This window comes from Pteropus alecto, unplaced genomic scaffold (genome assembly GCF_000325575.1).
Source record: "Pteropus alecto unplaced genomic scaffold, ASM32557v1 scaffold86, whole genome shotgun sequence".
NCBI classification, from domain to species: Eukaryota; Metazoa; Chordata; class Mammalia; order Chiroptera; family Pteropodidae; genus Pteropus; species Pteropus alecto.
The window spans coordinates 17279841-17293520 of NW_006442109.1; the positions used below are offsets into that span (position 1 = coordinate 17279841).

At 36.1% G+C, this 13680-nt stretch overlaps 1 protein-coding gene across 5 annotated transcripts in view; it reads left to right on the top strand.

Annotated features, from left to right (window-relative positions):
* RFX7 (regulatory factor X7) overlaps positions 1–13680 on the top strand; it is a 109408-nt gene that overhangs the window by 86165 nt on the left and 9563 nt on the right. For all 5 annotated transcript variants that reach the window (XM_025038846.1, XM_025038847.1, XM_015596024.2 and 2 more), the window contains 3 exons: positions 9673–9789; positions 11087–11171; positions 12164–12371. In XM_025038846.1, coding sequence (XP_024894614.1) covers positions 9673–9789; positions 11087–11171; positions 12164–12371 — 410 coding nt within the window. The remainder of the gene's footprint in view (positions 1–9672; positions 9790–11086; positions 11172–12163; positions 12372–13680) is intronic.

A 13680-nucleotide genomic window follows, 5' to 3' on the forward strand; every position in this document is an offset into this window, starting at 1 on the left:
GCTGTATGTATTACCGATTTGAAGAACTATTAGTTCTTCAAATAACTACCCTTAAAGTGTGTGTTCTTTTATTAGTAATTTATAAACTTCAGGATAAGATCCTCGACATGACAATGATAATTCACCATGACTGAATTTTAGTTAATAATCCCATGAAAAATGAAAGGCAAGTTGGAAAGAAAAACCTGGTTAATAAGGTCATACATGATTATCTGTTTAATATATATATGATAATTTTACTCTTTAAATTAATTTTGTTGACTTCAAACAAAGTAATCTTTCAGATATATTGTTCATTATGTAGTTACCGCAAAAATAAGATTTAATCACCTAAAGTTTAAAGATGATATTTGATCTTATTCTGAGCTTGAGTTAATAGTACTACTAACAACTCTAAATTTCTCTCTAGAACCTATGCTAGAAGACACTATAAGTAACCAACACATTTATGCAGTGCTTTTCTAGGTGTTCTGTCCTCGGGAATAATAAACTATCATGTACATTACACTGTGCACTTCTGCATTGTTTTTTGAGTGTTCCTGCCAAATGCCAAAGCTCAGTGGACTTTAGCCATGCCTCAGAATCAGCTGTGTATCATTGTCCTGCCCAGTACATGGAACAATAAGAAAAATCATATCTGTTTATGATCAAGGTCAGGTACTTTTAAAGAGTTTTCTCTCCAGTGTCTCAGGATCTAATAGCACCTTAAAAATATTGGAGGATTTCAACAACTGTTCCACTTTCAAAGGCTCAAGCTAATTAGATGTTTGACCATATTACTTTTACCTCATTTGTCTTCCAGATAACCTAGCAAGTGTGTTGTTTATTAATACTTTAAAGGGAATATACTTCTACTATCTCTTTGTGACCTCCTTAAATTCCCTTATCTTTCACTGTCATCCGTAATACATGAATGTTAAAACTCACCAAAGTAATAGTGTAGATCTTAGTAAGAAAAGGTAAAAATTAATGATTTGTCATAAGTTATTCTATTTATAAATACTAGGAAAAAAATTAGTGATATAATTTTGGTTGCTTTTCAAGCATATAGTCACTAAGCAATAAAAGTTTCTCATCTATAAAATGAGTGGGTTAGGCTGGATGACCAAAATATTTCCAGAGATTCACCTCTCTGTGCAAGTTCCTCCTCTATAAAATGTGTATAATAAAAATACCTAGGTTCAAGATGGTGGTATAGGAAGATCCGGAACTCATCTCCTCCCTTGGACAGAGTCTGCAGCTACAAATGGAACAATTTCCTCTCTGAAAACCCTAAAGCCTGGCTGAGTGACAACTGCACATCATGGAAACAAGAAGAAAACTGCATTGAAGTGGGTAGGAGAGGATAGGATTGGGTCCTGCCATAAACCCCACCCGTAGTGTGGTGACTCACAGTTGGGAGGGAACTCAGAACTTGGAGCTTCTCTGTGAAGAACAAAGGGTTCACACTGCACATTGGATACTCCAACTTTTAAGACCTGCACCTGAGAGACAAGCCTCTAAAATATCTAATTTTGAAAAACAACAGGCTTATGTCTTGAGACACATGGGACTGCAGTCGATCTGAGAAATGGCTCTTAAAGGGCCGGTATGCTCGGGTTTATCCACCCTGGGTCAGCTCAGAGGCAGCTGATTGTTCTCTTATATTAGTAAATGTCACCGTGAGGGGCAGGTGTCTAGTTTAACACGCATATCTAGGACCCTGCTGGAACACTCTAGGGATGAAGACTAGCAAGTGTCATCTTCGTTCTCTGTCTTTGCTATGCATCAAAACACCAGTATCTCCCAGAAGGGAGCTTTTACACATGTCTGGTGTCCTGATTTTTTTGAATACCACCCAGAGGACCCCTTGATCACCTAGCTCTGGGGGCTTGCATTCCAGTCCCATAGGACTTTAACAGAAGTCACCCAGAAAGGAGCTTATATTTGTGTCTGGTGCCCTGATTTTTGTAGCTGCTACCAGGGGACACCTTTACATCACAGGGGTTAGGTGGCTGGTGGGGCTCACATTGGTGCCGTTGCCTCCTTGTCCCCGCCTCCCCCCGCTGCCCGCCCCCCCGCCAACTGTTACTGACAACTGTTACTTAAACAGTTACCACCCCCCAGAGCACAGCAACAGACAGCAGACCCAGGAATTTGATCTTTCTTTGAAGGAGATCTGTTAGCTAATTATCATGGCTGCAGCCTGAGGGACAAGCTTCTAATTAAACACACATCTAGAAACCCTTTCCAGGGACCTTGGAGGGTAGATGCTATCTTCAGCCTCTCCCTTTGCCTTGCTCCAGAGCACTAGAGTCTCCCAGAGGGGAGCCTTACATGTGTCTTGCACCCTGATTTTTACAGATGTGGCCCAGGAACATGCCCTTAGTCATCTGGCTTTGTTGGCCAGTGGTGCTTGCATTCCTGGGTTCCACAGGACAGTGGCAGTCGGACAATTTTTGGCAGGCTACCACCCTTCAAGTAGACTGGTGTACACCTCCAGTCTTTCTGTGAAGGAAGCCTCTTTGCTTGTCCTGGAACTTTGGCCTAAGGGGCGGGCTTCAAAATTGGCGTACATCTAGTGGCCTACAGAGCTGCTCTTAAGGAATGAAGGCTGTGGATGCTATCGTGGAGCTCTGCCTTGCTCCAGCTTGCTGGTATCTCTCAGAAGAGAGCTTATACACTCATCAGGATCCTTCAGTTTTGTTAACTGCCACCCAGAGGACACCTCCAGGATGCGTGGCCCTGGTGGCTAGTGGGGCTTATGCTTTCAGTCCCACAGGACTGTATTATTTACATACTAATTTAAGGCTGTTACCTGAGAGTCTGACTTCTAGTCAGTCTGAGTCTAGGTGCTGAGATCCTCCCCTTTGGGACATTGACAGGTCTTGGCACATACTAGAAACTATTAAAAATATAATAAGCTGCATGAACAAGCCCAACAGTTTGAGAGACAACCAAGAGCTTGGGCAAGGTTGAAAGACAAGGTTTGTCTCCTATACAAGGCCACTCCTTGAAGACTGGAAGAGGTGGTTGTTTCACATACTGCATAGAAACAGAGAGTAGAACAAAACGAAGAGACAAGAATATGTTCCAAATGAAAATACAAGATAAAACCTCAGAAAAAAACTTTTATGAAACAGAGATAACTAATTTACTTGATAAAGAGTTCAAAGTAATAGTCATAAAGATGTTCATTGAATGCTGGAAAAGAATGGATGGACACAGTGAGAATGTCAATAAAGAGATAGAAAGTAGAAGAAAGTACCAAATATAAGTCACGGGGCTGAAAAATGCAATAACTGAACTGAAAAAAATACACTAGAGGGGTTCAACATTGGATTAGATGAAGTAGAAGAAAGGATCAGGAAACTTGAAGACAAGGCAGTGGACCTTGACCCGATTGAGCAGAAAATAGAAAAAAAAGATTGAAGAAAAAGTGAAGATAGCTTAAGATACTTATGGGACACATCACACAAACTAACATTCACATTATAGGGCTCCCAGAAGGAGAAAGAGACGGAAAAGGGACGATTATTTCTTTGATGAAGTGTAATGGCTGAAAACTCCCCTAACATGAAGAAAGACACAGACATCCTGATTGAGGAAGCCTAGAAAGTTCCAAATGAGAACCCGTAATGACACATCAAGACACATTAAAATGTCAAAAGTTAGAAGAAAACCTGAAAGCCACAAGGGAAAAAAGACATGTTACATACAACGGAATCTCCATAAGACTGTCAGCAGATTTGTCAGCAGAAACTTTGTAGGCCAGAGAGTGGCATGGTATATTCAAAGTGCTGGACAAAAGAAAATCTCCAAGAATACTCTACTTGGCAGAATTATCATTCAGAATTGAAGGTGAGATAAAGAGATTTCCAGACAAGCAAAAGCTCAAGGAGTTCATCATTACTAAATCAGCTTTACAAGAAATGTTAAAGGGACTTCTTCAAGCTGAAATTAGAGGGTGCTAACTAGGAAGAAGAAAACATCTGAAAAAAATAGATCTCACTGGAAAGGCAAATATATAATGTAGTGGATTAATCATTTATGAAGCTAGTGTGAAGTTAAAAAGACAAGTAGGAAAAATAACTATGATTACAGTAATCAAGGGATATACAAGATGTGAAATGCGGCATAAAAACAGAACTTTACAATGTAGTCAAACTTGTTTTTATTAACTTAAAATAGACTATTATAGCTGTGAGCCTTATGTAACCACAAAGCAAAAACCTGTAAATACACAAAGGATAAAGAGAAAGCAACATAAATATACCACAAAAGAAAGTCATCAAACCACAGAGTAAGGAAAAGAGCAAGAGAAGAAACAGGGAAGAACTGCAGAAAACAATTAAAATGGCAATAAATACATACCTATCAATAATTACTTCAAATGTAAATAGACTAAATTCTGCAATCTACAACATAGAGTAGTTAAAAGGATTAAAAAAATAAGACGATTTATATGCTAGCTAAAAGAGTCTCACTTTGGATATAAGGACACACATAGACTGAAAGTAAAGGGATAGAAAAAGATATTCTATGCAACAGGAAATCAAAAGAAAGTTAGGGTAGCTATACTTATATCAGACAAAATCAGCTTTAGAACAAAGTGCAATAAGAGACAAAGGAGAGCATTACATAATGATAAAGGGGTCAGTCCAACAAGAGGATATAACATCTGTAAATATTGGTACACAACATAGGAGCTTCTGAATATATAAAGCAAATACTAACAGACTTAAAGGAAGAAGTAGACAGCAATACAATAACAGTAGGGCACTGTAATAATACCCCACTTACATCAATGGATAGATCATCCAGACAAAAAAAATCAATGAGGAGACATCGGCCTTAAACAACGTTAGACCAGATGAAATTCACATATATACAGAACATTCCATAAAAAGCAACAGAATGTACATTCTTCTCAAGTGCATATGGAACATTTTTCAGGATTGGTCTTGTTAGACCACAAAGCAAGTCTTAATAAATTTAAGAGGATTGAAATTAAATATCTTTTCTGACCACAGTGGTATGAAACTGGAAGTGAATTACATGAGGAAAACTGGAAAATTCACAAGTATGTGTGATTAAACAACATGCTACTGTGGATCAAAGAAGAAATCAATAGGGAAATCAAAATTTACCTTGAGACAAATGAAAATGGAAAATAACACCAAAATTTATGGGATGCAGCAAAAGCAGTGCCAAGAGGGAAGTTTATAAATACCTACCTCAAGAAACAAATAGAACAGTATAGAACAAAGAATCCTAAAATTTGTCTGGAACCACAAAAGACCCCTCGTGGTTGAAGCAGTCTTTAGAAGTAGAAAGCTGGAGGCATCACATTCTCTGATTTCAAACTCTATTACAGAACAATAGTAATTTAAATAATATGGTGTTATCATAAAAACAGACAAAGAAGTCAGTGGTCTCCAATCTTTTTAGCACCAGGGACCGGTGCTCCTATGAGAATCTAGTGCCTGATGATCTGAGGTAGAACTGAAGTAGTGATGCGAGCCCTGGGGAGCAGCTACAAATACAGTTAAAGCTTCACTCACTCACACACCACTCACCTCCTCATGTGCAGCCCTGTTCCCAAGAGGCCATGGACTGGTACCAGTGTAAGTATCCATCAGTGGATGAATATAAAGAAATTGTGGTGTGTGTATATACAATGGAATATTATTCAGCCATAATAAAGAATGAAATCCTATTTGTGACAACATAGATGGACTTCAAGGATATTATGCTAGATGAAGTAAGTCAAACAAAGACGAATACTGTATGATCTCACTTATATGTGGAATCTTTAAAAAAAAAACAAAAACAAAAAACATAGACACAGAGAACAGATTGGTGATTGCCAGAGATGGGGATTTGGGAGTTGGGAGATACTGGTGAAGGGATTCAAAGGTTTAAAAAAATAAACAGTATAGATCATGAAATCATTCATTAAGACAGAAATGTAGTATGCCATGAATTGTTGGATTCCACGGCCAAGAATGTAATTTTTTCCTATACAAATTAAAAGTATGTTCTTTAAATTAAAGTAGGTAAACTTTATAACATTTTATACACATGTAATGATGTTTTCTTTGATTTTCTGTGTGGTAGTGTAGATCATTCTTTGTATCACTTTATGTAGAAATGTGCCATTATTATGAGACAGCTTAAGTGCATTTTAGGGACTACTTATCACAATCCTCATCAACTGGCATTTATTGAATTTAGGCACTATAAATAATGGGCATATACTTTACAGTGAAATATGTTTGCATGTTTCAAAAAAAAACTGTTGAGACCATTTTTTATACCTATAAGAAAATAAGAACTCTTGTGTAATGGTTTGAAACTTAATGTCTCAAAGGGAGTATAAAAACGAGTATAAAAACAACTCTGCAAGGAAAAAAAAATATGAGGATTAAATAATGTAATGCATACAAAGCACTCAAAAAAGTCCAGATTTGTATAGGTATCCTTGGACTCCATTTTGCCACTTCTCTTTTATGATTTTTGTTCATATTTTTGTAACTTTAAACAATGTATACCTTTAATTTATATAATTAATTTCTAAATAGTATGACTAAACATTTAAGATTGACTTGCCAACAAGGATTTTGAGTGGCATTGACAGTCATATTGAATGTGAGGCTTAGTTTCAAAGTTTTAAAAGCAACTTTAAAAAAAAGTGAGAAGAAAAACAAATGATCTCATTTTAAGAATGGTATTAGAGTGTTTATTATCCTGTGAACAGAACATTCTCTGTTTCTTCTCTTATTTTGAGTCTTATATAAATATAATCTGATGCTATTAGGTGTTAATTGGCACCATATCTTGCTTGATCAACCTTCAGTTAGTTATAAAGCAAGAAAATGATATGTAAACTAACCAAATCTTCAAACTATAATGACCTATGGTTTGTCGTAAAGCTCTGGCTTTAAAATTACAAATAGCCTATGAATATTTAATTAGATTAAAAACTGAATCATTAAGTACCTAGATCTTTCCAATGGGGAAGGGACTCTAATAATGAAATTCTTTTTCTTTAAAAATTAGAACTACTGAAAATTGGATAGGCTACCTCAAAATATAGAACCCTCCCCATCAGAGGAGGTGTTCTCATTGAGGTAACCCATCATTTAGGAGTCTGGCTATTTCCACATCTGGCAGGAAGTTCAACTATACAACTGCTGAACTCATTTCCAGTTCTAAGATTTCACAAAATTAAATCAAGTCTCTCTTTATTTTCTCTTTGACATGTAAGATGTCAAATATAGAATTTAGAGTCATAAGCATTTTTATTCTTAACATTGCCTTCTATTTTATTCAGGAGGAATAATTTGAGCTGTTTATCTACAAGATAACTTTTATATTTATCTACTAAAGAGTATTTTAATGATAAGGTCATTGTAAAAATATATATATATATATATTCATTCTTCCAAAACATGAATTTTTCTCTTTTAGTGGAATAATTAAGAATCAAAATCCAGATGAAATCGGATGGTCTCAACCTGAATTACACTCAGGATTAGTTCTATATGACAGGCAATTGATCATCTTGATACTTAACTTTGTCAACCTTTTACCTGCCACTTCTACCAAAGTAAAAAATTTTGATATAAAATGAAAAAACATCAAAATCTAAATAGCAGAGGAAGACCAGAATGAATATTCTGTCTCTCGTTAGACTCATTGCCCTGCTTTTCTTTATTCGGTATCAATTTTTTAGACCCATCTGCCAGTGCTGTCATAGGAGCCAGTGGGCAGTCTTGGTTTTGGTTGTGGGTCGGTGGGAGAGAAGGGGGTTGCCTTTTTGTGTGTGTGTCTTTTTCCGTGTTTCTTTAGGTTCTTATCATTTTAAATATGACATACTTAATGTTATATTAAGGCTTAATGTGACTCTTAAATCTTGTTCCTGGTGCTGAGAATAAGATGGTGAACCAACTAGAGTTGAGTCAGTGTTCTGATTGAGGAGACAACAGGTAAATTGGCTGTTACATATAAAATTATAAGTCGTGAGGAGAAAAGAAACAGAGTACACTGATAGGGAGTATGGTGAGGATGTGCAGATGAGGGCACTTTGGATAAGGTAGTCATATGAGACCCTGTCAAAAACCATAACATTTAATTTGGGACTTCAAGGATAAGAAAAATTATATTCCAGAAACAACATACGTCTAGTCCCTGAAGTACAAAGGAACCTCCCTCACATTTGTTTTCTGTTCTTGTTTAAGCCATAAGGATGACTGATTTACGTTGCTACCAAAATGGTTATGACTTAATACAATTCATTTGAATTGTCAGCACCCAAAAGTAGTCACCCGTTTACTTTGTAACTTAAACCTGACACTGAACCACTTGGAGTATTGTATTTAGTCTTAATTTAAATATGACATATAATCTAATACTTCTGTAGAATAGATTCTCAATAGGTGCTAGCTCCTTTCCCTTCTCCCTACCCTTCAGCACTGTTGGGAATGTGTTTGCTAGGCATCTCCACACACACCCACCCTCCACTTCCACCAGAAGTATGTAGGATTGATGTGGGAATAGGGAGAGCACAATCAAGAACAATACCATCGTCTCCAGACCTACCCCTTTTCTCTATTAAGACTCTCAAGGGTTCCTACCTTCTCCTGAGTCTTCCCCCAGTTCAACCTCTTGTGTTCGGGTCACTTCAGGAATGTCGCCAGAATATTCAGCAGTCTGCAAGAACTCAACATCCAGTTACCATTACACCCTGCCCACCAGGCCTCTAGTCGTTTGTCTTCCTTTCTTCATCCTCAGTCTCTCCCTTTGGCTCTCCGCCGCATGATTTCATCAAGAAGCTGCTCTGGTTGGTGCTGAAATGGGAGTGCAGTAGGGAGATTTGATTGAAATACATTGGAATTCCTCCAACTTCCTCTTTGGTATTTCTTAGGTAGTGGTTTTCCCAAAGTCCACCAATTATGAGGATGGTGTCAGAAGCCAGAACAAGTTCTGGCCTTGACCTGCTTCTGAACTGGTTAGAGCAGAGATTGGCCTTTTACCTCTGGCACTTCTAGAGGAAAACAGAACGCCAGTAGTAGTTAAGACTTGATTTGTTTCTCTGGTCCCACTTGAAGTCACTGCCTTACAATGTACTTTTTTCCTGACAATAATAAGGGTGGTAGAGACAAGGGGGAAACATTGAACCTTTGGAACCTCTCTCTGTGCCTTAGTTTTTTTCCCTTCCAGGTAAAATGAAAGTATTGGTACAGATCATCTCTAAGGTCTCTTTTAGTTCTAATATATCATGTTTCTATTTTAAATTGTGTAGTTTGTCTCTTCATATCTGATGTATGTAATGTTCACATTGGAAATGATCTCAGTATGTGAGCTTGATATATATGTGGGAACTTGTAGCTCCCCTGCTTGATCTGGATATACTTATTTCAGAGTGCTTGGTTGGATTGTAGTTGGAAAACTTCATACTACCATTTCTTATTGTGAGTTTCTTGAATGCTATTGAAAGCAGCTCTACTGCATACCCAGGATGAAACAAGGTAACCAAACCTGAGAGTAGTCATATATCAGTGAAAATTGTGAATGGCTTGATGATGTGTTTTTCACTTTGTCAAAAGGATCAAATTGTATTGAAATAGCACTGTGCTATATAATTCTGAGCTTCGTTGCTCTCTAAGTTGGTCTCTCCTTCTTTTTCAGGAGCTACTGTGACAATCTTGGTTACCATCCACTCAGTGCTGCTGACTTTGGAAAGATCATGAAAAATGTATTTCCAAATATGAAGGCACGTCGTCTGGGCACAAGAGGCAAATCGAAATATCCTTTACCAGAATGGTTTTTAGTAACCTCTTTAAGTTATCACTTATCACAGAACATCTGCTGTTGTAGTTCAACCAGCAACTATATTTAGAAATACATTTAAATTAATAAATATAAAGAACTCAAACGTACTTAGAATAACTTTAAATGTTTTTTTCCCAGCTACCTATCAAACTGCAAGAGAAATAACTAATGGTGGTTATTAGGATTGTGATAGATTTCATCTTATTCTGTCACTGTAATGTGTTCTTAATGGTCCGATCTCCTTTTCTTTAACACTAGGATTACTGAGGCAAGCCCCACAGTGCAGCAACTGTAAATTATCGGTGAAAGCAGAGAAAAATGTTAGCTTATTTTCTTTCTTTCTTCTTATTTAGAAAAATAGGGATCTCTTTAGCAAAATATACAACATTCAAAAAAAAAATTTTCTTGCAGAACTCGTACTGGAAGATTAGTGTTCTCTTTAAAGTGTTTTTCAGCCAGCTGTTTAAAGCCAGTATTAAATTTAAAGCCAGGGCATAGAAAAGGTCCCTCTTGTGATGGAGAAATACTTAGGAACAAACAGAAGTAAGGAAATGAAAATTAAGAATTTATTAAAGTTCTCGGAAGATTGTAAAATAGAGGATCTCTGTATCCTATTAGAAATACTTCATTTCTCTATCCTTAGCTCCTGGCCTTTTTCACAGCATAAAAATTCTCTGCCATGGAGGAGAGGAGAGATGGGGGAAGATGGAAGACTGCTTTTCTAAAAATGCTTCCAGGTGTTGTTTAACCACTTGTTACATGACCTGTCCTTGTTTCCTGAGTACAAACAAAATGTCTTGATATGTCTTTGGCATGTTACAGGTGATAATCCTGTGCGTTTCAGTGGAAAAAGAGCAACGAAAAGGTTAAAGCCCTTGTGACACTCTTAAGAGTTGTTTTTGTCCCACTGCCCTGGGCTAAAGTTTCCCTTCTCTGTGCCAGGTTTCCATCTGAATATTCCTTTCCTTCTGACCTGTTTGTTACTGGTGACTGGCACAGCCTATTAGAAACATTTATTCATTAAATTTATAACAGACGAGAATCATTTTGTTTCATTTAAGACAGTAACATTCTACAAAGTCTGTTCCAGTTTCAAAAGAGTAAAAATCCTGAGTTGATAATACTAAGGTTTCTCTTACTGACGAACTCATAAAGTAAATGTTGTTTCATGCTGATTTTATTTTTTATTTCATATGTGGTTACTTTTCAAGTGCTAATTATATAAGCAGTTCATTTAATTTAGAAACTTTAGACCTTAACTGTTTATTACATATTGCTACAGTGGACTAAGAAAAAAAGCTTTTGTTCATATGCCAACACTGCCCAACCTTGACTTTCACAAAACTGGAGACGGGGTAAGAATTCTGTCTTGTCTTTTTAATAAGTTAAAAGTGTACTTTAATATCAGCATTGACATGCATACAGTATATAGTCTCATTGGGATAAACCAGACACCAGGAACTCTGCCTTTTATGAAATACATGAGACAAAAAATTCAACAGTGGCTGGAAAATGTTAGTGTATGTGACTTACGTCAACACAATTTCTGAAATTAGGGTGAACAAAGGTAAGTCTAAACTTACTGTTTTGTAAATATATCTATAATATATCTATAATATTTTTAGTTTAGAGGAAAAGTTAAGTTTAGTTTAATAGGTACATTATAAATGTTTTCAGAAGAGAAAATATGGCTAGTGTCATAGTTTATTTATGTCCAAAAAGGTTTTTAGAAACATTCAGAAGATCTTGGTATTCATATATTGTTGAACAACCATTTAAATGGTATGTTCACAATGCTGCTGCTGATGGCTTTGTACTGATGGGTATAGGCATAGGCCTTTTATTTGCAAGGCTCTTTTATGCCTGATATCAGGTCACTTCATGATACTTTGACCTGACAGATTTAGATTGTATCTTCTAATTACGGATAACATATCACGTTAAGTGAAATAAGTCAAACAGAAAAAGTTGAAAATCATATTATTTCACTCATGTTGGATATAAAGCTGAAAGCAACAAAGAAACATGACAAACAGAGACTCGGGGACATGGACAGTGGATTAGTGGTTACCAGAGGGAAGAGGAGGAGTGGGGAGGGAAATAGGGGTTAAAGGGGTCAAATATTTGGTGACAGAAGGAAATCTAACTTTGGGTGGTGAACACACAGTGCACTATATATATATTTGAATTGTACCCTTGAAACTTACTTGATTTTATTAATGTCACCTCAATAATTTTAATTTTAAAAAGTATAAATATATTTTTAAAAGAATACATATCCTGAATGTGCTTTAGCTTAATTTCTCTGAGCTTTCTTTTAAAATTAACTTTTCCTTCTTCTTTTTAGTTGGAAGGAGCTGAACCTTCTGGGCAGCTTCAAAATATTGATGAGGAAGTTATCTCTTCTGCATGCCGTCTTGTGTGTGAGTGGGCCCAGAAAGTGTTAAGCCAGCCATTTGACACAGTCTTGGAATTAGCCCGCTTCCTTGTAAAAAGCCATTATATAGGCACCAAGTCAATGGCAGCTCTCACTGTAATGGCAGCAGCACCACCAGGTACAAAGTTTCTGTTAACAAGCTAACACTGATGGAGTGTTACTATATTTTGAGTTGGTAGCAAAAGACGGGTTTAGCCAAAGAACTTCTTTGTCTTTTTAGTATTTGTATGAATTCGCTCTTATTTAACACTATATTCATATGGGTTTGTTGAGCCAACAAAAATAGTAAAAATAGTCCATTTTAAAGCTTAAAGCTATAGTTATGTATATTGCTCTGGTGAAATATGAAACTTTTTAAAGATTTCCCAGTTGATATAATTTTTCCATTGCCATTTTAAAATTAAAGAATAATGTATATATCTACTTTTAAGTATACATGTGTATCTAAATTAATAAAATAAATATTAGATAAGATTACATTTTAAAATTATTTGCTAGACTCCCATTCCAGAAACTAAAGTTTATAAATAAAATGATCTTTGAACAATGTGAGAGGTACCTTAGTCTTACAAAAAAGTAAACTGATCATAAATTCCTAACTGGGCAGGTCATGGTGAGTAGTCATGCCCCCAGCCTATATCGATAGATTTTTAGTCAACCCTGTCTATTCTTGTGCATCTAGGTTAACACACCTTTGAAACTCCAGAAGCAATGTCTCTAGAAGCGAGTATTAACCTTCAGGAGAGCACATAGTCTTGTTAACTACCCTGCAATCCAGTCCCTGCTTTGCCTTCTCCAGCCTTCCTTATGTCCCCTCCTTAATTTCAAATGCTTGAAAGAAGCTGCAAAAGTTATTCTCCAGAGCATTTGAGATCTTGCTCCCCTGCATATGTCGTCAGTTTGGCTCAAATAAACTCTTATAAAACTTTAGAAAACGATGAAGCATTACGAGAAAATAGCAAGAGCGATATTTTAACATGCAAATGAGTATTTTCATTCAAATAGGAATTTTAGAAACGACAGTTTTAGGAATTGACAGTATTGTTGGGATAAATTACTTCTGCCTAAATTAATAGCTATGTAAAATATCTGATGAAATTTTTTAAATGTTTCATTTTGGTCATACCTTAGAAACCTGAAAAAGAGTGAATAAAGTATATTATTACTCTAGGAAATTATAATTTCTTTGAAAAATATATTAACATGAAACTTGTTTTCCAGAATTGATTCTTCTGATTGTTCCATGTAAATATTTTTAAATCTACAATAGATTTATCTCACCCAGAATTATAGTCTCTTAAATAACATCAATTTTTATCTTAATCACTTGAATGATTATTTTTCTTTCAGTTTATACTTATCAGAAGCCTTAAATTTTTGTAGGGGCGTGTGTGTGTGTGTGTGTGTGTGTGTGTGTGTTTGCAATT